This window comes from Struthio camelus, chromosome 1 (genome assembly GCF_040807025.1).
Source record: "Struthio camelus isolate bStrCam1 chromosome 1, bStrCam1.hap1, whole genome shotgun sequence".
Classification (NCBI taxonomy): domain Eukaryota; kingdom Metazoa; phylum Chordata; class Aves; order Struthioniformes; family Struthionidae; genus Struthio; species Struthio camelus.
Window position 1 is genome coordinate 61,443,407 of NC_090942.1, and position 24,167 is coordinate 61,467,573.

Genomic DNA, 24,167 nt, shown 5'->3' on the forward strand with positions numbered 1-24,167 from the left:
ATTTCTTGACTGTAAGGTGTGTTGCCCTGCAAATGACTTTTGTTACGTAGCTCCTCAGCTTCATATTTTTTGTGTTACTTAAGGTGGATGACACAACTTTCTAACTCTGCCAAAATACTTGGTAAGCACCTAACATCACAGCCTCCTTACAACCTGTTAGCATCCAAATGTGTACAACACAAGGAAAAAACCTCTCGCAATCTCAAATTTTCCAGGCAGAAGTGTGGCTACAAGAGCCATGTCAGAGGATGGGTCCCCTCATGATTAACTGTTGCAATTAGTAGCGGCATTTGATGCCACAAATAAAATCAAGGTCTGATCATGCTTCCTACCAAAAAATACACATATGCAAATACTTTGCAAGAGGTGGTCCATGTTCTTAAACTACCAGCCATGCTTTGCCAAGCTGACTGAAAGCACAACGGGGAAACTAAAGCACCAGGCATGGAAGTGACTCTGTGGCACCGCAGAAGGAAGAGAAGTCAGGTGTACTGAAGCTTAATGCTCTTCCCTGGAGGTGCTGACTGTAGGACTGGAACGAAACCCATCAAAATGCCAAATGCTTGGAAACCAAAGCGGTGTGTACTGCAAGTATTTCAGAAAATCATAATATTCTGTAATACCTAAAACATCAAATTTCATTTAAAACATTATAAATGCACACTTTTTTTTCGCTATAATAGGCATGCAGAGGAAGAGACTTGAATTCAGTGCAAAATATCATTCCCCCCTCAAAAGGGTTATGTTATAAAAGGACTAATTATCAAGCTAATCATCACACAACAGATGCTAATTTATCCATTCACCCTCATTTGCCAGTTCACTTCCATTTCTCATCTGAATTTTTGCTTTTTTTTTTCAGCTGCCTACTTCCTTTACACTGTCCCTTATAATTTGCCTTCTCCTCTCTCAAAGATTTCTGTAAAAATTTTCGTCATCTTTCTTCCATCTGTTTGCTAGGCATCCTTGACATCCCCTACCCTCATGTACATACCAGTCACCCTGAGGCCTCAATGCAATATTAATGATGTTTGCTAGGTCAAGCCTTTTCTCAAAGCAGTGCTCTGTTTGTATGTACTGCTTAGGTAAAAACATACCTAGTTTAGTTAGGATAAAAGGCACTTGAGAAACACATGCAACACAGGTAATTAAAGTCCTTGCAATGACCACATGGTCTGAAGCTCTGGAAAGTACAACACTTTTGGCAAAGATGACCTCAAGAAAATCCTCCTTCTCTGTAATTGCTGACTATAAAGTCCTCTTTTATTATTTATGTGCTTACTGGCTGCTCCCAGACAGAATAATGACAGTTAACAGGATTATCTTCTTGTTCTAGATGTAATTAGCAGAGCTAGGAAAATCAGAGAAAAGTGTAAGTTACCTGGCACTGGATGCACAATACTTTGCATTACTTTACAATACACAACTTTACATTACACAATACTTTACAAGCACAAGCTTCCACTAGCCCAAGGTCCTCTGGTGCATCATTCTGCACATTGGCTGCACTTGGGCATTTCATAGCTCTTTTCCAACAGTTTTGGATTACGAAATTTACTCATAGATGTAAGACCTGCGGTGAGCAAGTAAAACGACATAATTCTGAAGGGAAATGCTCCTTTTTCATGTTTTTTCCATCTTCTTTTCTGCATCTTCCGTTGTTCTTTTCTGCAGAAGATTCTGCTCAGATCACTTCAAAACAACGTTACAATCTTCCTTTGTCCGCTAAAAAATTCCCTGTGCTTTTTGGATCAATATAAGTTTCCCCTTTCCCTAGAAATTTTTCACCATTCTCATAAGTTCTAATTTCTGAGGAAAAACAAAAAGCAATAAACACTCAAGTTGAAAGCTGTAACAATGGACAAAGTATGAGAATTTTGTTTGCTTGCTCTTTAAGGGAGGGGATTCTTGCTAAAATAAACTTTTCTATTGGAGATAAGGGGCACAAGCAAGAGAGAAGGAGCTTCTCTTTCTCTCCTGCTCCTTTTAAGCTAATCTGTTATATAATAAAACACAACAACATGGCTAAGCAAGCAGGAGTTTGTGTGCAAAAGCCACGGGAACACGTAGGGACTTACCTGAACCCACTCGGCAGGTTCACAACAGAGCTAAGTCGAGAACCCAGAGCCCAATGGTCCCAGGCCCACACTTTAGCCACAAGGCTCCCAAGGGACAGACACAGCCCAGGAAGCGTTTCAGGGAGTTAAAAGCTTGAAAACATTTTCAAAAGCCAGGTATTAAGCAATCGCTATGTAGAACTTATTTGCAGAGAGACTATCTCTATGCAGTCAAGCAAGCAGCACTGCTCTCCTGGAAGACAGTTTTAAGAGTGGAAGAGATTTAGTTTCTGATTTCTGAACACATCACAATTCTACATTTTTTTACATATTTCACCTTCCCAAGCTACTAGAAGAATACATTGAATGACTCAAGAACTGTTTTTTTCCCCCCTCTCAAAATTAAAGTTTTCACTCAAGGGCAGCCTTAAACTTTTAATAAAAGATTTTTTTGTGTGTGTGTGATCCTTTTCTGCAGGCTATTTACAAAGATTGCCATTCCTACCTGTGAAAAGATGAGAATTTTGTGCTACAGGTCGGCTACACTGAGGGGGTGATGCCCTTGGGCAAAACCCTCTTGCCTTCCTTTGCTTGCAAAATCCTTAGTGCACTGTAGAACAATACTGCTCTCAGAGCACCACCTAGAGATCAAATGTGCAAAAGCAGGGAGAAAAGGAGGCAAGTTTTAAATACGAATAAGGCAACAGCTTGGCATCCTTCCTCAAAAGGCAGTTTGCTCCTAAGTGAAAATGAAGGGAGTTCAAATTCTAAGGTAAGCTCCCCAAGACTTCTCAGCAAACTCATGTGAATTGGGACCACACACTTGTGATGAGCCCAGAACTGTAAGTGAGAAGCAACAGCCAAGACAGTAACCCTGACCCTGTACAGACTACTACACAAAGGAAACAACTGTCTCTCCAGAAAGTTGTATTTTTATGGCTCGTAACAAGTAAATCATGCATTTTTCCCTTTGTCTCATACTCAAAAAATGACTGAGTTATTTTACTCAAAAATTTTAACAAGTAGGGAATACTCTGCTTCACGCTACATAGAACATTTTAGATTAATTTGCCATAAAATTTGAAAGTATCAGTTTAAAATAGAAAAGCTCAAAGAAAGAACTATGGAAACAGGAAATGGCAATAGGTCTGCTACTTCTAGGCATCATTTTTAGTAGTTGAAACCTATATACACATATATAGCTGCAAACAAGCCTGCCTACTACCTGCAGAAGCAGAAAGCACCTAACATCATTGCAAATTGTCTTTTCTTGATGGGGTAGGCAACTTGTAAACACACATCTTACAGCTTGCTGTGTTTTCTTGTTTGTTGTAAACCTGCTCATGCCAGGTGGACAGGTAGAAAGGCTCATGTGAATCAGGACTGTTCTTTAACAGAAACCAATCAGCTATGTTGCTAAGCCCAGTATAAAAACCAACTTCTGATTTCTAATTGACAGCTACTTCTCCTCATTCTAAGTTAGTCATTTAGCAGTCACACTCTGTAGGGCTTTTTCAGGTTAGCTCTGAATTAAGAGAGGGGGGGAATGAAAAAGATCTCCTTTCTCCCTCTTCTAAAAATAAAACAAAACGTGTGTAAGCAGGCAGCACTGGTGTTCTGAGAAAGCTTGTAAGAATTGTTCCGGAAACACTTAGTTCCTGAAGGCTTAAAAACACTTGCACAGGAGTATTTGCAGATCAGCTACAGTTGTCCCTACACACTTACAAGTATTGGAGTGGAGCTTGGTTTCCAAGAAGCCTCAGTCTTTTAACACTTCCCCATGCTCAAGTCATGGGAAGGCCAACTAAATCTCACAAAATTTGAACTTTGAGGAGTACATCAAGTTCAATTACTGTATAAAACGTCCAATAAGGAAACATCGGTTTCCTGGCCCCTATCCATGCTGGCTTTATAAGCGTCTAACTCTTCCTCAAAAATCGCAAGGAGGGAGGGAAATAGGGAGGGGGAAGAAAGTCTCCTCAATGGCTTTAGTCAATTTTACTGTGCTAGAAGGCACAAAACTAGAGTTTCAGCTCCTTGTGATGACAAGAAGTAGAAGTGGGAAGGGAAGGAAGAGTATGAAGCAAAGCACTATTTATAAACTTAGTACTAGTCAGAAGCTAACTAAGTTTCTCTCTCACACTAAACCACTTGCAGATCATTTCTTCCACTGCAGTCCTGATGCCATAACTCATAGAAGCCGGCATGCCAGCAAAACAAAACTTTCATCAGGAATTTTCCTTTGCAAGTCTAAGGACTTGGCTGCAGCAGGAAGAGGAATCCTTTTTGTATTTTGGGGGGGAGGGGGGGGAGGAGGAGGCAGGGGACGGAAATTAACTTACCTTAGAATCTCATTCCTTGGAAAGTTTCTTCTTTCACCTATTCAAGTTCCAGATTGCTTGGGAGGAAGGTGATATTGAATAACTGTACTTTCTTATCTTGATTAAATTTCTCTGTGGGAGTTTCACAGCCTGTTCATTTAGAAAAGCCACTGGAACATTCCATTTAGATGGTAGGATTTCTTTTTAGTAGAGATCAGCAGCAAACACCCAACAGGATCTTATCTTGACAGGATAGAACATTTCCTAAGACATTATAGGCCTCTGGTCTAACTTCTCCTTTTTTATATTACTTAAACGAGCAAGAGAATTGTGTATTCTGTTGGTTTATGTATGTTACTAGGAAACCTCTCCATTCTGCTTGGATTCATCTGTGGAAAATATTTAACATCTGTTTTTCCATTTTCAGTGCAGAGATTTTTTTCTTGAAGATCAGCCAAAGATTCTCTGCCTTAAGACAATGAGTATACCTGTATTTTTTAGTAGCATTTTTAATTTTGCTATTGTGCCCAAACCAGTATGCTAAGATATTATCTAAAAAAAAAAAAAATCTATGAATAGATAGCATCATGGCAGCTTGTCCTGCTGCGCATACTGTCAACCCATGACTCTCATATGAATTTTATCTCCACATGCCCCATGTCAATCACATAATACTAAGAACAGATAAGAAGAGATAATTAACTCCTCACACATGAGAATAATTTGTGCATCTACTAAAGTAGATAATTGACCTAGTTTTATATAAATGTATTAATTCAGACTGTTTCTTCAGGGATCTTAATGTTCTGAGAAAACATTAGAAACAACTTCTCTAAACATTTCAGACAGAGGTAGAGTTTCAACAGAGTGGCCAATAAACATGATGCATTTTTAGAAGTCAACATCCTTGAAAAGCAGCAAACCAGCTGCAGGAAAGACTGCCAGGCTATCAAGCAAGTCAGAGGTAGAGCAAAAAAAAAAAAAAAGCAATTTAAAAAGGAAAAAAAGTATTTAATGTAAGACTTCATACACATGTACAATTTCAATAAAAAGAGTAAAATAATTTGGATGGAGTTTTGTTTCAGTATCGTGAAACAGGAGTAAAAGTTAAACTGGAAGCCACGTACAATTAACTACGTAAAGCCTGAACATTACTTCTCCCTTTTTTTTTTTCCTTAATAGTTTTGTTAGGAAATATATACCAGAGCAACAGTATACACAAAAAGACATATGTATCTTTATATACAATTTTTTATTAACAGGGTCATGTCATTACTGAACAAGGCAATTGGGAAATACAAGGACTGGACATATACATGGTAATTTTACAACTTGACAAAAATTGGCATATGACTTATATACAGATGAATTTAATAAAGGTTGCAACTCTACTGTATTTGGATTAAGCACAGTTCTAAGCACTTACATTATGAAAGTATGAAGAAGTTGATCATACAGAGGTCAAATTCTGAAATCTAAAAATAGTAATAGTTTAAAAACTTGAAAACCTTCTACGTCCATCTGTTTTACAGAACGTCAATACAGCTCCTACTACCATATACATGAAAGATTATCAAAAATATATTGATGGGTCTATCGCTAATCATGAATGTTTATATTTACATTAAGTTAACAAATTCCTCACCAATACTTTATATACAAAACTCAATTTGCCCTTTGTGAAAGAGTCATTAAAAAGTTAAAAACCATAGAAATGCTAGTTAGAAATAATGCATTCCAAAAATTGGACTTGTTTACAACAAGTGAGAACAATTGAAAATAATTTATGAAAAAGTATGTTGTTTTAGTACAAGTACTCTCACAACACTTTAGCTTCAATACAGAGCAGCAGAACTTTGTCCCGTGTGTTCTTTGTGTGGTATGTTCTCTTCCAATAACGCTGCAAGAAAAAAAAAAAAAAGCCATTTAAGCAATTTGTCAGATGGCATTGGTCCCTTGATTTTTCTCCCTTCCCTAAAGACTCTTTTTTCCCCATCTTCTCAGTACAGTGAGCCCTTTTGCAAGCCCAGATGACTCAGAACTCTTATTCTTACTCCTTCAATGCCAAAAGGTGGGGCAAAAACCCAAAAACAAACAAAAAACCCACTACCTCTGTACTTTATTGCTAATCATGACATACCTATTTGCCAGCGGTGCTTTTGAATCTTGGCCAATTTTTATATTTGGCTCTAATGCACCTGCTGCATGCTCTGAGCATCCTAACAGGAAATCAGTCTTCCCTGGGCAATTATAAATCCCTCCAACCTGACTCTCCATTTAATAAGAACTCAGACAGGAGCCCCCCTTTTGCTCTGCAGGTATCACTTTAAAAAGTTGTGTTGAGAACACAGAGGCACCGTTTACACTGTTCCATACATGTGAGAAAATGGCAGATGGATCAAGCAGCGGTGTCTCAGATCACTTCTTTAAGAAATGGAGAATGATGGGCATCAAGGGAACAGCACTAATTCTGCACTGAATCAAATCAGTACAACATAACTGTTCATAATGCACTGCAATAACTTTATCAAAGTGCTGATGCTGCGTAACAAGCAAAATTAGATTTTGCTGTCAAAATCAAAGGATTAAGTTTACCATTTTATCTCTAGAGATGCTGAATGTGCCTTCTACAATTGCTGTATGGCATCCCTATCTCCCAATTCCACCAAAGCCTCTACAGCCATTATTTTTGTGACTTTCTCCAAACTCCATAGTGACCAACATTTAAAATTTTCTATGAAAGGTAAGGATGGAATGACATGTTGCCTGCCTTTAATCTATACAGTCATAGTCCTGGCCTGAAATCTTGTCCGTTCTTGTTTCCGACAGCCATCCTTTCCCAGCTTCCCTTCTAAGAAATTAGTCTTTAACACGCATCTCAAGAGATTTTCCTAATTACTCTCAACTCAGGCTCACTGGGAAGGATATAATGTCTTCGGTCCTCTTCTCTCTCCCTACCCTAGTACTAAGTAATTGTATCCAAACCACAAAACCCAATAAACTTCTTTGTTTATCATTTCACCCAAATCAAAAATTTCACTATTTACTTATCCTCGCTACACGTTTTGACACCTGTCCATGTCAAACTAGCTATCAGCCCAAATTCAGGGTGGCTAGAAGTACAACTCATGATCATCCTCTCACCCATGCCTCCTTCCCCAAATTCAAGTACTTTTCACCTCAGCTTCTCTCGACAAACTTTGGTAATCTGAGCATCCTGCTATGGGTTATGGACCAGCGACAAAAGGTCTCCAGAACAAGGACTAAGCATCCATGGACTGCATCAATTTTTTGCAGTTTTTCTGCATAGTCTCTTTAAAGTATGCCCTTCCTGATTCATTTGCACGTCTAAAGTTCTAACCCAGGCTCCGAGACTTGCCTTCAAGCTCTGTCAGTCTTCTGACATAGTTGGCTGTACATTCACACAAGCAGTGTTGTTGGTACACTCTAAGGCAAGATTTAGGAGCAGAGAGTAAATGAGGCTACATGAACAGCCCTGCTAACGTACATGGAATGATAGTTCATGCATCTCCATTTCTTTGACACTTCAAATAATGTGTCTGCTACTCTTCAGTCTCGGTCTACTTCTGCTTATCTCATACTTTGTAAGCTTTCTAGGGCCAAAATTTGTGTTCTGTGTTTGCACAGCACCTGGAACTGAAGGATCTATAACAATAATTTAAGGTATTTTGTATTGCAGCAATATAAATGTTATTAATAGATGTAAAATCTGTACAATAACTTACTAACAGAATAACTTTAAATTTTCTCAGTTCTTACCAGTCTAATTTGTGCTCTGTCGCTGGACTTTTGGCCCAATGCTCTGAGTTTCTTCTTCTGGATTTGGGCGTTTGCCTGCACTAATGCCAGTACCAAGGGATGTTCTTCCTGATAATTTAAAACCAATACTTAAGACTCTATTGTGCCTTTATATATACAGAGGAAAACTTTTTTTTTTAAAAAAAAATTACCTGTTTGCAGTAAATGTGACTGCTGATTGTCTCCATGAGCGTAGTGTAAGATACTACTTGCTTGACAGTAACCTGTTAAGATACAGCAGATATTTATCATAATAAATAAAATTTAGAACCAGAACAAAGTATACAATTACATTAAGTTTTACAGCAAAAAAGAGCCAATTGATTAGTTTTCCATCATTATCACAAAAAAAATCCTGACAGAAACTGTCTTGAATGCAGAAAAGTTCTCTTACCGAGAAGCTCATGGCACCATGTCAATAATAATTAAAAAATACGATTATTAGATAAGTATGTGTAAAGCAACATATTAAGTGCATATACACTAATATATTATCCTTGCAACAACAAATAGGAAAATATAAGGTTTTTGGATATATTACCATTTTCTAAGCTGCTATAGGATTTAATTTTTGTAGTGCCAACTCTATTATTGTTACAGCAATAACAACAATTCTTTAAGTAACTTGCATTTTTTCCACAGCTTAGCCACGTTGAACAAGAAAATAGCTTATGTCTTTATGTAAGCAATCCACTGGCAATCCTGACACTGAGCACTCTGAATAAATAGAACAAGTTAGCAAAAGCACTTGCAAGTTTTCTTATTCTGAACAGTTATTGTGCTCCAGTTAAGTTCCGAGCACTTAAAGAGTACACTCTTCATGACCAGGAAATACACAACCTCCATCAAGACTGCAAAGAAAAGATAGTTGTGCTAAATCTGCATGCAACTTTGATCTACTACAAACCACAGGTGAAATTTGTGCAGTTAAAGTAACAAAAAGTCGCTTCAATTATATGAGAATACTCGGACAAAACTGTAGAAGTTGATCACACATAGCAAGGGCAGGAGTTAAAAAAAAAACACACAGGAAAGTAACATGCAAATTTTGCTATTAAAATGCACAAATATACGAATTCTTCTTTCAGTATCTTTAACTTAATGTAACCTAAGATAATATTTATTAACAGGTTTAAGTTATATTTGTTATTTTTCTCCCTCTACTCAAACAACATATGAAAATTGTTCTAGATTAGGATTTTGGAGATAAAAGTGACAAGACAAGCAAGTTCACTCTAAAAAATAATTTATGTTTAAATAGAAACAAGGCCTTTTCAAGTTGTAGACAGCAGCTGTCATCAAAAATTGATCCAAGTTATTTTGATGTTTGTCTGATTTTTCCAAAGTTGCAAAAATATGGAGATCCTCTATAGACAGGTACTCTCATAATACCTTGCTGCTGAATTCCACTTCCTCCAGTGTGAGCGTCTCCCAGGGCACATGTCTGAACACCAACAGCATGGCCATCACCTGTTCCTAACTGAGCTCCTGGGGAAGGTGCAAAAAAATTTACACATCAGCAAAAATTATGTTTTAGGATATACAATTCCTGTTTTAGAATTAAAAAAGTATTTTTTCCCCCAAGAGGATAGATTTAAGTGCTTTTTTTTTCTATTTTATTATCTCAAAAGAGATCCAAAGTTTTAATGGTTTGCGCTTCACAAATTCACATTTACAAATTCAGACAAACATAGGAGTCTGAGAGACTGTAGCTGATCCTTACATCCCTGATATAAGGAGCTTATATATGTATGTATTTGAAGGAGAAAAAAGGGGCACTTAACATAACTGTTGAATTAAGCCCTTTTCATCTATTAAAGCCCCAAACTTAACATAAACAAATAAAAGTTCGAGCACTCAGCTTTTAGGAGTCTAGACTTTTATTCTCTAACAGCAGCTTCGCTTAGTCAGATGAAGAAGGTCCATCTTCCTCTACCACCTGCTTCTAACCTTGGCCAAAGTCTACTGTGAACATAAACCCAGCAAATTTCCAGTTCTGCTGCACCATTTTAAAACAAGGAGGCCAAGCGTACATAGTATTCAAGATGCTGATGTACTATAGATGTATATAATGTTATAACAGTGTTTTCATTTTGTATTTCATTCCTAGTAACTCGTTAATACCTAACCTATCATATGATTTTGATGAAAATTACATTAGGCTATTAATATTCTTTATGCAACTTAGAGATTAGTATTATGTACTTACAGACACTGTCTACCATACTGCTGTTGACAACAGGGTAGACTTACAGATTCCAGTAAGCAATCTAACACTAGCATTAAAAGATTTAAGGTAACAGGTCTGACTTAAAAGAATTCACAAATTACTGTTTATTACAAGTGTCAGATGGCTTGCTGATTTCTAAGATAAGATCACATGTTCAAAGGCTTTGGAAATCAAATTGACATATGTCAAAATATAATTTGGAGGGAAAAAAAAAATTCTTACATCAGTTCCTCAGATTAAAAAAATCCGAAGATGTCTTTATACAAATACTAGCAAAATTAAGAAATCTGTGTTTGACTCATTTGCACTTTAAACTGTCTCGCAAAGACAGCTCTCTCCTATAAAACACAGGAGGTTTGTGCAGTTCAGTTCCAATACCTCTGTGAATTAAAAATTTGACTGACCTCCTGTACTACCACAACCAGAAATGTTTTCTCCTGGTGAATATCCCATTAGGCCACCATTTCCATTTCCATTTGGATTAGAAGGCACTGTTGCAAGAAGACCTAAGCAACAAAATAAAATTCAAAGGCATAAAGATAGACAGCAAAAAAAGGTTTAATGTAGCAGGCTTTATTCTTATACTAGCCAATCTTCCACCCTCACCCTGAGTATTTATCTTTGTAATAAGAGAGCATCTCTCCGTCCCCACAAAAGCTTGGAATCCTGCCACGTAATTTTAGTTCACAGAACACAGCAGACATTTTGTATAAATCATTCTGTATAACTTCTCCAGTCCATATTGTTGCATATATTCACTGTGCTACGCTGGAGTGCAATGGCTCCCGATTCTATATCCAGTATCTTTAGAAGACACAAATTGCTTATACCTTGCTGAGCAACACAAATACAGATAGTTTACTTCTCAGAGGAAAGCAGATGTTCTTTCCAGAGTAGAAAGAATGCCACCAGTGGTTTCAGTCTATTTGAGCATTTGCAAATGGTACAGTTTAAGTTATGAACCGCTTTCAGCTTCTAACCAGAGGTGTAAAACTGTACAGGAGAATCACAATGCTCAGAAGACCCGGTTTAAACAGAAACTTCCATAAACCCACTCAAAAGTAGTTTTCTAGACAAGTTAAGATATGCAAAGAGGCACTCCCACTCAAGCTCTGACTCTTTCCTCCCACTTCTTGGTTACATCGCTAGTATTTCAGTTTATTTGGATATACAACCTCAGTCACAACTTTGAGCTCACAAACGATTACCATTGCTATAGGACAAAACTATCAATTAGGGGAAGGGGAGATGAATTTTTCAAACAAATAAAGCAAACAGCCAATAACCATACCGAGTCCTCTATATCGTGAAAGCTGCTGGTAGATTTGTTTCATCCTCTCAATATTCAGGCGGCTTGCCTCTGCATGATTTACCATCGGTTTGGGATAATTAACTCCTATAATGCATTTTGCAGCCTTCTGGACACTCTCTGGCGCATTCCAAGGATCATAGATGTATTTTGCAGGGAAACCTCTGAGTACAGGCAAATAACGTCTTGAAAGAATTAAAGAGAACATCTTAAATATGAAGTCATTTCAAAGTTTAAGCAAATTCAATGAAGCGTTACAGTTTCTGGATTGTGAATTACCTGATGTAATCCCCATTTGGGTCAGTTCTTCTGCCAAAACCCACTGGACAGTAGCAGTGAAAGAACTGCTGAAAAAAGGAACTACAGGAGAGCCACATCCAGCTTCCAGCATTCACACTCCAATCTGCATCAAGTAAGAGTTCTTCAAACACCTTGAGAAATTAGAGTTCCAAATTAGCCTGGACACGGGTACCTCTTTGAAATGCCTATTTTCAGAAGTTCTTCAGAGTTTCAGACTTCAGCAAGGAAAACACCATGCTCTTCAACAGGACAACGTTCTTTCTAACCTGGCAACATTCACAAAGCGCTCAGCACATAACTGCAAGTACTTACCTAAAAGCCAAATTCAAGGACAATGGGGAGAGAGCCTGCTTGACTCTTACCATGTAAAAACTTTGGTCTTAGCTTTCTGAGGCTTCTGCAAGAAATTACACATTTTTGCATAAATGCATCCTTCAAAATAAATCTCCCAAAGCACGGCTGGAGTCTGATCTTTCACAAGTTTATTTGCTGTTGTCATTTGCAGAACTGCTTCTTTGTGTTATAACTGAATAAACTTTGCAAACTTCCAGGAAACAGGGAACATACAGGCACATGTTTCAAACTCAAATTGTCAGCCTGGAGGCCTCAACTTCCTCAGCATCTTTTGCCATGCAAGCAGGCCCAAAGAACAGAATTCAAGAAATTCAGGGTAGCACAAACATTCAGAGGCAGCGTTCTTGAAGGCCACTAATTATTCTAATAAATCTCAGTTTTGATGATGCAAGCTTAAAATCCTGGAGTATGTATAGGAACCACCAAACACAATGAAGAGCGGTCAGACAGATAACGAAATCAAGTTAGAAGACAAAAAACGTCTTCTCTGGTAATTGTTGCTCCTATTATATTAAAAAGATTCCATAAGGAACTCGGAGATTTTCACGGTCTTACTTTAAATATGGAACTCAACACTTCTGAAATATTCAGTTTCTAACACTGATTTTTTTTTTTTGAATTATTAATGCAAACAATCCCAACTTGCATGAAAAGTTCCCCTGCTTCACTGCCAAAGTAGGCTGATAAGAGGAAAAAGAGAAGCCTTATTCTTTGAAGAACATTCAAGGCCTTTTCATATTAAAAAAAAGGCAGAACCGAAAAGTAGTTTTCAAAACAGATACCTATTTAGAACATGTTTTCCACAAGTCCTGATTTTCCTTTCAAATCTGTACCATCTCCAAGCATTCCAAAGAAGCCATCATCGTTCTTCACTCTAAGACACTAAAACTTAACATATCTTACTATCACAACCTAACTTCAACTAGTTTTATTCTAATATAAAGTCTAAATAAGGTAATATTATTCAGAAAGGATCTCTTTCAACATATATTCAATAGGGCACTTACGCTGCACTATATACTGAATAAGAGTTAGGAAAGTATCTTTGCCTGGTAGTATATGCAACTATTAGAAAAGAACATTTGTTTTGAAAAAAAGATTAAAAAACGCTTTTAAAAACATTTTAAATAGAAAGCAAGTAATTATGTAACAAGATCTTTGGGTGAAAACAACATTAAATGTTAGCACACAACCATTCCACTAGATGCTGCCATGTAATAAGACTTTGGAAATAACATTGCCTCAGAAGGCCAGATTAACTTTTGCTAGCTATAGCTGTACAAATTACACCCCCTTGCACTACAAAAGTCTGGGCCCCTCCCTTAATCTGTGTTACTTCAAGAGTAAGAACAATTTGTTTTTTTTTTTAATCTGTAATATTCAGTGTTTTCATGTGACTGCTGTCTATACATTTTTATCTATGTCCGTATTTATGAACTGCAAAAGGAAAAGTCCTAAAGCAGCTTATGTTGTTGTATAACAAAGATGATTTTTTATTGCAAAGGGTTTGCTTACAACCGATTTGTTCAGAAAAGTGAAGTTTCATAAGATTATATACACGTATAAATGTGAGGTCACAGTCCTGATGGGGAATAAATTGTTCTTTAAATTTCAAAAATAAAACTGCAATTTTTTTTAACTGACAATTCTTATTCAATAAAGTGTTACCTTCAAAAAAAATAAACTGACTCCAAAAGCAGAGATTAAATTATTCCATCCTTTTCTCCAAAAGGGAGACTGACATTTGTCTTTTGAACCTCCATGTACCCTGGATACTTGATAGAAATTAATTGCTCCAAAACTACACCCAAACCATGTTACCCCTGCGAAAACTTTGAACATGAGATGATGGAACGGAAGGGGAGGACAGGACACATTCTCAGTTCTTAGTTTTCTCCATTTAATTCCTATGGTGTTTTCCTTTAGTTGAGAAGGGGACATGAGAGGTGAACAGAAACTGCTCACACAATACGGTCAGAAAGGAATTTAAAATAAAAGAGTAATTTATGCTTATTTGCCAAGATTTAAGAAGAGCTCTCAAATTTAAGAGGAGCAGACCTACTTTGACAGCAAGAAATATTTTAATATTCCCATAATATTAAGTCAAGGCATAAAACTTCAATGCCATTGGTTTGATCAGAAACGATTTAACTTTGGCTGTAGCTTAAAATTTAAAGTTTAACTTATACCATACAGTAAAAATAATTCCAAAATGAGTATCTGAAACTTTAACAGGTACTTCAACAAAAAACAAACAAACAAAAAATCATCAAGGATGAGAAACAATACCTTCATTCCTTCTTCCCAGCTAATCCAGAGGTCACCTCGAGTCAAGAAGCATGCCACAGCATGCCGGGCTAAGTGGTGAATCCAGCCTTCTTGGCGAAGCTGTGTCATAATTGCATCAATCCAGGGAAAACCTGTCCTGCCTTCTGCCCACTTGGCCAAAGCCTCAGGATTCTTATCCCAGGGAATTTGAACACAGATAGGATTTCCCTCCATTTTATCAAATCGTGGATTGTTAGTTGCTGCTGTGTAGAAAAATTCACGCCATAACAGCTGGCCATAGAGAGAGAGGGGAGGGGAGCTGTTCTTTTTTACCTGAAAAATCACCATTGAAACAAAAACATTTTATCAGGAGAAAGTGGAAGGGGAGGGTGGAGGGGTGGGGGGACATCACAGCATCTAAGAAAGCAGCTGACCATATAGGAATCATACCTTTTTATACAGGTCCGTTAACTTGAAATAAAAGAGACGACAAGACAAACAGCCAAAACGGAGGTAGGGACTAAGCCCTGTAGGACTTGCCAGAAGGGAATTTGCATTCATTCGTGGTCTTTCGAAGTTTGCTACCCAAGCCTAAAGAATTGAAAACAGTAACATCAGATTAGAGACTCGGTAGCTGCATATAAAGGGATAAATCAAACAAGTATATACATAAAACTGTAACCGAATCCAGACACCAGACAGCTGCTCACGTTACCTACAACATCTAGGAGTTCCTCTGAATCAGTGAAATCTTTAGGAGATAGTTCATCCCAATGCAGAGGCATAACCTGTCCTCCGAAACCGCCCACCTCTTCCTATTAAATACAGAGGAAACCTAGACAACTAGCACAATGTTGGCCTTTAGAGGAATTCCTCTTCAAAATAAATGAAAACTGTGTTTCAAGTTAAGATGACCTCCAGTGAAAAAAAAAAAAAAACAAGAATTCTGCTTTTCAGAGTATAAAATGACAGACTATTTCTCCAAAACTAAAATCAGGAGATAACCTGCCATCATCTTGTAAAAAGAAGAAACAGCAGCTTGGTTTTTATCATTATATTCAGGCCTTGAGTTCAAGTTTGTTAAAACACTTGCCCAATTCTTTTGGCATTTAATTGCAAAGACAACTATGTTTTCCAGGTATCAAGTCATGCTTAGAATGATTTGTAACATACCTTTCGTTCTAAATGTCTTTCCAGTCGTGTCAGAGCTTCAGTTTCTCCCCCTGGCCATACTGCAGAAGGCAGACCATCTGTGTCGAAACCTGAAAAACAAATTAAAACACGGAAATTCCTTGTCTGTTTACATTGTAGGGCAAGAAAATTAGAGCGTACCGATACTGGAATATGTTTTATGGCATCTTGAAAATTGCCATGCATTCAACTTCAAGCTAAGTAGAAGTTTTAAAACCAGTATTTGCCAATAAGACCAAGTCCCACCCAACCACATTAGAATACCTATAACTTGCAGCAAGAGGCAATTTTTCCATTCCATTACCCATTTTAATGCAGAACGACTTTAATTCTATTTCTCTTGTCTTTGCAAACCAAAAGAAAGTAACCCTTCTATTTATTTTCCAAGCTATTCTCAAATTCTCAGCAGTGCAATATGTGGTATATCCTTAAAATCATAATTTTTACCTTTTTTTCCTCCCCCACTTACTATGGGGAAGGAACAATCGTTATCGTAATTTAAAGAACGTCTAAGAACTTTTTGCATTGAGCATAAGTTCTATCCTCAGATCTAATGTTCCCATATTGCATTGATCTGGACTTAAACAAAACAGGATCATGGTCAATCCGATAATAGATAGTTCATAATTTGTGCCTATTATGGAGAGAGAGAGAGAGCAGCTGCACAAAGATTAAAAGAAGATATCAGTATTTTCTCCTTCCTTTTCCCTCCCAAAGACTGGTCACCAGGTGCATGAGCTAACATGCTCACTTACAGTTTTAACTATTGTACAGCATTAAGAAGGCTTTAAAAGCAAGGTCTGCTGTGTGAGAGTTCAAGTGGACTAGACAGAGCAGCAGAGCTCAACCAAAATTTGGCCAGACCCTTTCGTCAGCAATTTGGAGGTCAGGCCACATTTGCTTGAATTTCATCACAGCAAAAAACAGAATTTCTGGAGGGCAACAGTTCGCCTTAAAACTAAGTTTACAGTAACAGAAAAGTTTTGTTTTGTTTTTTTAAGAAGCTTCTAAAATAATGTGTTATGGATGAGCAGTCTTAGGAAAGATCTGGATTCAAATCCATGCCTGTTCAAGCATTAATGCTATCCACATAGGCTGTACTATATATACACAACATACAAAAAATTAATCCTAGCCTCAAGAAACTTCCAGTAAATAATATCCTCAGTCAATGCAGAGGAAATAGAAAAGCAACAGACAAATTAGCCTTTATTATTTTTGTCTCATTACAATCTTTTGGGGCATTGCAAGACAAGGTTATTTTTTAAAAATAACTTACAGAGTGACAGATTGGTGATCTGAAGCACAAGGATCCCAAACGGGTTTAATACAAAGTGAAGCATCAAAGACTATTAGTAGTTTAACGATGGTTCAGTATCGTGGGAAAACGGCTACGTGATGCCAAAGTATGCTACACCACATGAAACCAAATAGTATTTAGTGTAGTTTGACCCATCTGACCTCCCATTTGAAAAACAAACAAGGCAAAAACAACCTTCCCCATCCAAAAAACCTTAAAATTTACAAAGACAAAATGCTTTTCCATTCCTTTTGTATGTCATAATTGGCATCAGCTTAACAATAACGCACAAACAGAACCTCTCTCATGTGGCTACTTTAAACATTATGCTCTCAGTGGTAGATCAAGTCTGAACTGTTACACAATGGCAAGAAGTCTTAAAACATACCTAGCTCTTCAAGTGATGGGACACCGTATTTCTCATCATGGTCATCAGAAACTGGAGTAGTGCACTTTTCCATTACTTCTGGAGTTATAGTCTCCACTGGCATCTCCAGCGGTTCCATTCTACTAATTAGAGTCTGGAATCGCTTGTAAGTAAGAGGAGGCTGCCCTCCATTTAATTCTATTATTCTGTGTTTGAAAAACAAAACAGAACACGACCGGTATATCAGACAGCTGTATATTACAATGTTACTTATGAAATATATATATCTACTCATATACACATGGAGAAAGAAAATAGCTTCTTACCTGCCATTTGCTTATTATATAGCCAGAGAGATGTTGTAATACAGACAGTTTGAACCTTAATTTTACCATCCTTTCCCACTAGGCAGACATATATTAACTGCCTATAACCAAGTCAATTATTCTTAATTCCCAGGTTAAGGAAAGTCCCTCAGGAACAACTAACTAATGAATATACCCAGCTCAAGGGAAACAAAATACCTATCAGCAAAGCAGCTGACAGACCACAGCTACATACAGACACATTCAACTTACCTTAAAAACAAATAAAATTAACATCTTTGCATAGAAAACAAGTATTTTTATTTGGCACTGAGACCATTGTTCAATTCTACAACTGTTTAATGAGGGAAAAATTTAAGTTTATACATCATGTCTGTTGACAAAACACACAATTTTCATATTATGCGGTGTCCAGCCTTAAATATACTTAAATCAGAAAACAGGAAAGCTTCAAAGAGTAGTGGTTTTTTTTTTTTTAAAAAAAAAAAAACACAAAGTGGAGATGGAACCAACTGTTCAGGAGTTCAGGGAGTGAAGGGGAAAAAAAAGAAAGGAAACTTTCAACTTATGATAAAAAAGAGCTAACGGTTTAAAAACAATAAAGGCATTCCCTCCTTCACTGGAAGGGAAACAGTAGTCTACCACATTAAATTACTCAGCATTAAGAGAAGCCAAGCCATACTTTTGAATAGCTTGCAGATTATCTTTCTATAACAGGGAGCTAATGCTAATCTATTTAAACAGAGATCTGTGGAAAAACATAAACAAGACATTAAGTAACACAACACAGAGATGTCAAACTATCCCCAGTTGTTTATTGGATACATAACAGATAGTTTTCACAAAGTATTTCCTAAAGGACTTTCAGCTTACTTGTATACAGCAAGTAAAATAAGGGCAGAACAATTATTTTTGCTATTTTTAGCTGAGTCTTTAAACATCCAATGGATATGGAACAATGCTATTCAATTGTTAAGATTAGCATATACTGAACTACAGTAGATCCTATTTCGGAGAACTTACAGGAGTGTATGAGACACTTCACTATAAGGACACTTAATTAACAGGACCATTATTTTCAAAGGAACCCCAAACCAAGGCTACATTTTCAGGTTTTCTGGATCCATTTTGGAGTGGCAAAATTTTACTCAGTCTGTAATAACATCTGGATAGATGGATGGATAAAGGAAAGGCATGGAACAAGTCTTCCTTACTAAAGATGCAAAGTGCTCTGCACAGAAAGCAGCACACAACGATATCCAAATACTACACAGGAGTCGTACCTTTTCCGTTTTTAAAACTGGAGATAGTGGTAACTTACTTGTCTAGGTCATACAATGTATGGGAAATTCGAACAATGACCTCCACTCCAGCTTCACTAGCCAGTTTCTTAATTGCTGCATCTCTTTCTTTCCCAAACGGTTCGGAATCGTATTCAATAGAAAGTTTTGCAATGTTCCATTCCTGAAACACAGAATAAAAATGTGGTCCTTCAGCTATTCAGCTGCTTGAGTGAGGACGAGAGAAAAGAGAATTGGAAGGGCAGGGGCAGGATGGAACAACAGCTGTTTTCCTTGGATAACTGGCAAAGATACACAAAGGCACAAAACATTCAGACATCCAGAGTTAAGAAATAAAAACCAACATTTAGGCATCTAAACAGGAATCAGGCACGCACGCGCACACACAGACACACACAAACCACCTTTATTGATCTGTCTCCCTATACTTATATGCAAAATTAGAAAAATCCTGCTCTAACTATAAGATTCAAAAAAATATGAGAGAGAGAGATGACACAGGCTCTCTTCTGGGCATTATTTAGCAGCTTTTCTGCAGAGCAAGATACTGCTCTTTACTGTCCCTGTCAGCTTCAACAGCAGAAGTTAAGCTCCTGAGGAAAAATGAATTCAAATTCCTTCCAAAACTACCTGAAGAGAAAAGAAAGGGGGAGGGTGGAAAATAAGCAGAAAACTCAAGTACCACACACTTTTCCTCCCTTTCTCAATCCTTCCCTCCCTCCTACCCAGGATAACCTTCAAATTCTCAGAGATGATGAGGAAAGCAGTAGGGGGAAGACTAAAAAACCCTCCAATCTCCTAAGACGACACCCTCAAGTAAGCCTAATACACTTTATGTCACAGGCCATTATATTTTACCTATGCTTGCTGTTATCAAGGCCAACAATAGCAGGCAGGCAGGGAGGGGAAAAAAAAAAAAGAAAGAAAGAAAGAAATCAATCACAATTGGCTAAAGGTTTTTGCAACAGCTGAAAACTGGTAAGGTAAGTTATGCCCAAATATCCCTAAAAAGCTACCCTGCCAGTCAAACCAGAGAAAAGCCTTTCCAACCCCAGATCTGTTAGTCAGGTGATTCAGACACACTAGCCAGAGGACTTTAAAGAACTGTATTTACACCAAGGAGGAGACCCTGTTCACCTAGAGTGCTGCATCATCTCTGGACACTCTAGCTCATCCCTCGACAAAATTCAGGTACAGCTCTGGGGACAGGCCATTGCAGCAATGCTTGACAGGAGGAGGTTTGGCTCCTTCCACCTCACAGCCTGCCAACACATCCCCAGCAGGCCTTGAGCCCGCAAGTAACCTCCCACACCCTCATAAAACATTTATTTTCCATTTCATAATAAAAAAAAAAAATCACTGTCTGACAGGTTGCAGCATATTTTTTTCTTTCCTCAGGCCTTCTAAAAAAGATTGGAGAAAAAACAAACATGTCCAAGGGCCACAGCCATGTCCCACAGGGTCCCAAGGAACTCTCAATGTTAATACAGCCAGGCCATATTAGCACAAGCTAGGCACTTGGAAGCATGGACACAGATCACTTTGCACACACATACACTATCCCTGTGGTGGATTCTTTTGGAAATCCAGAAGCATGTAAAGAATCAGAGACTGTCCCAATCCTGTTTTCTTTACCAAACCAGTCCCAAAGAACTGGGGATACAGAGTAGACAGGCACAAATTGAACAGAACAAGGCAAAAACCAATCAAGTTTTGGGGTAACTGGGTGCCTGCAACTAGTGGAAGTCCAGTCTCCGTAGAGTCAGTTAGAATCACCATTTTCAAGTTACTTAAAAGAAAAAAAAATAGGATAAAATTCTGCAGAGACCTGCAGAATCCACAGGTAAAAATATTCTGCCTTTGCGCTCTGCTCCAGAGGACGACAGCTTACTGCTGCTATCAGCAATGCTGTTTGCTGCTACTGCTGAAAACAGATGCTGCTGAATTCAGTGTCTTCAGGGGGAGCAAAGCTGCTCTCAAGGGCTGTAAGCAGGTGCAAGAGAGGAAAGCAAACGGAACATTTAAGCTCTTTCATATGTACGACTATGAGGCCTTTTGCAAGAACAGAGATGGAGCAACGTTCTGCTTTTTGAAGGACTTGCCTTCAGTTTTGTGCAAAGAGCCCTATCAGGGAACCCTTGTGAAACATTCATCCCCCAGGGATCCATGACAGGGCTCCTGACACAGCTCTACAGAAGTTCCACCCACCACCTCCTACCATTATTTAGTTATCCTCTTCAAGGCAAAAAAAAAAATCCCCACCTGCATGTGTTCTTCAGGCTCACAATGGTTGCTTACCTTTGTGGAACGTTTAATGAGGATGATCTGAAACACTTGGTTCACAATGTTATATGCCTTCTGCACAACTGCATATGCCTGATATACAGGTAAAGCTCAGGCAAAAAATGCCTGTAAGATTAATTATATAAGATAGATGCATGTCTTTAACTTTTGACAGAAGGCTACCAGAAACATCCTTAGCAGCTCTAAGCATATGCTTCTAATTCATTTGAAGTTAGCGCATGCTGCCCTGAAAAGCCCTACAGTCAACTAAAATATAGACGATAAAGACAACTGTTTGTATTTTGAGGAACCAGAAGACATGATCAGACATGAACGTTCTTATTTGAATGCTATACACTATCTGCACAACAGGTTATTACTTTCTTAGCACTGAAATAATGTTCTGAAGATGCAGTAATCTCCTGTGCAGTTAAACCTAAATAGATTGGCCTAGTACTAGAAGTTCGAAACAGGAATCGTCAGAGTGTTCCAGGTGACTCAAATCCAGAAAATAACACACATAACAGTTAGTAAGAGGTCAAAGGAGTTCCAATGTAGCTACCAATAAGAAGCAGAAAACAAATAAAAACCCCAAACAAGCTATATGAAGTGCTGCAATTCTACCATGGTACCAGAATCTGAGATGAAAGCAATCACAAGATCTGTGCCCCTCTTCAAGGTTGTTTTATCTTCCTGCTAATTTACTTTAATCCCTTAAATATCCAAGGGCTGCTGTGAGCAGCAGCTAATGCCACATACTCCTGCAGGAAATTCTTCATAGAGTGGAAATCAAGAACAGACCAGTTAGAGTATCATCCAATTAGAACGTCACAATTAAAACATGAGACTAAAGGCTAAAATCTTGAAGAGATTCCATAGTTTGGTGTTGAAAACTTAGGAATGAAATCCTCAAATAGGCAACCTCTTTGGAAAAAAGAGATTTTCCTCCCATCGTCTTGCTTGTCTCAGTTACCTCAATCTAGCAATTCCACAAGAACTTTAAGAATCAATTTGCAAGATGTTCATTTTTACTATCCTACTGTAATACTGTTACCTTAAATACACTGTTAACCAGAGAAGACAAATCTAATACCAGTAATAATCCCCAATAGTTTTAATTTGTTCAGTACTAAGAGCCTTTCCCACAAAAGCCTTAACTTCCTTGACCAGAAATCACTCTTTGATAAGATTAAATAGTTAGCCTGTGAAAGAGAGGTATCTAATCAAATTAAAGTTGAGAATTTTCAATTTTTTAGGTTCAACTTTCACTGCTTCTCTGGGTCAAGAACAATTGTGAGTTTCCAGGTACTTAATACTTCAGAAAAAGATTAAAAAGGAAGTCAGGTATGCAGAAATCCTTCCTCTGAAACTAGGCAAGAATAATACCTAAAAGGGGAACAGGGTTACCCTGCTTTCCAGCAAGCCTATTACCACATAAAAGCCTATCAAGCCATTTTAATGGTTAAAAAGTAAACCACAGCAGAGATGTGGCCTAAATAAAGCATTGTTTTTACAGATCAGGCTTTAAACTTAGATTCAACTGTGCAGAGTCATTTTTCAGTATTTCAAAAGGAACCTGTAAAGAAAATTGAATACTATATAATTTACCTATACTTGGCAAATCATTAGAAATTGCTTTTATTTCTGGAGAGAAGAGAAACACTCAACTGACGTCTAAGACTGTTCAGTTTAGTTAGTGATAAGCGTGTTAGAGGGAACCTCTCCTCCCCTGCCTCATTTAACAAAAAATAACCTGAAAGAGAAACTGCAAGGATATTGTTGACTGTTCACATAACGCAGAACTTCTGTTAACGTATATAAGAACAAGAATCATTCCTAGCTGAGATCAGTTTGACAGTCACATTTATGGGGAGAAGCAAAGTGGAAAAAATAATTTAATTATACATATTTCTAGCATTTACCTTAAAAAGTCTGGGGAAAACATCTGCTGGCTGCCCACGAATGACAAACAAACGAGAATTCAGTTTCCGTAGATTGGCATCAAGATCTTCAAGACACTGAAGTAAAAATCTGCAGAGAATTTAAAAAAAATAATTTACTTTCTGAAACTGATCAGGCAATTTTAAGATAAAGCAATGGAACTAAAGGGAATAATGAAACAAAACTTCACAGGTTTTCAGTATTTGGTGCAGACTTCTGTTCATGCATTCATGTTCACATCCTAGTTACACTTAGCTTACTGTAGTTTGATGGCATATAATACACTCAGGGATATGTAATTCAGAAAACCAAACTGCATTGTCATTTCAATTTTTACCTCAACGCTTTATTTATTTTCAGAATATATTAAAACTTCATCAAGTCTTAACTTGAATTAGAAGAACACTATCACTCTAAAGAAAAAAAGCATACCACAACAATAGAGCAGACAATCAGCTAGTGGCATGCCACTACTACTACTACACTTAATACAAGTCCCTCTTACAATACTGCAGTCTAAACTACTACCGAAAACAGCTTATCAGAGGTGACACTAGATGACAATCCCTCTGAACCTCATTCATAAAAACAGCCCTCTTTATAACAGAAAACTTCATGCATCTTGGCTATAATCCCACCTGAATTATTTAATGAACAAACAAATAAGGGGGGGCGGGGGGGGGAAGGGGAGTGCTTCAAATCTGCAAGTCTTCCAGAAAAAAGAGCTTGTCAAACAAAGGGTGTTGAGACAGGTTCACGTGCACAAAGATTTATTAGCAGGTTCCATAGCTGATGACGGA

At 37.6% G+C, this 24,167-nt stretch overlaps 1 protein-coding gene across 1 annotated transcript in view; it reads right to left on the minus strand.

Annotated features, from left to right (window-relative positions):
* Positions 1-5,611: 5,611 nt before the first annotated feature.
* CRY1 (cryptochrome circadian regulator 1) overlaps positions 5,612-24,167 on the minus strand; it is a 40,233-nt gene continuing 21,677 nt past the window's right edge. Inside the window, exons 3-15 of the mRNA XM_068943972.1 lie at positions 23,349-23,457; positions 19,164-19,306; positions 17,538-17,722; positions 15,832-15,920; positions 15,109-15,249; positions 14,680-14,991; positions 12,016-12,167; positions 11,719-11,921; positions 10,832-10,933; positions 9,590-9,685; positions 8,350-8,421; positions 8,159-8,266; positions 5,612-6,278 (exon numbers count right to left, since the gene is read on the minus strand). Coding sequence (XP_068800073.1) covers positions 8,163-8,266; positions 8,350-8,421; positions 9,590-9,685; positions 10,832-10,933; positions 11,719-11,921; positions 12,016-12,167; positions 14,680-14,991; positions 15,109-15,249; positions 15,832-15,920; positions 17,538-17,722; positions 19,164-19,306; positions 23,349-23,457 — 1,708 coding nt within the window. The 3' untranslated portion in view covers positions 5,612-6,278; positions 8,159-8,162. The remainder of the gene's footprint in view (positions 6,279-8,158; positions 8,267-8,349; positions 8,422-9,589; positions 9,686-10,831; positions 10,934-11,718; positions 11,922-12,015; positions 12,168-14,679; positions 14,992-15,108; positions 15,250-15,831; positions 15,921-17,537; positions 17,723-19,163; positions 19,307-23,348; positions 23,458-24,167) is intronic.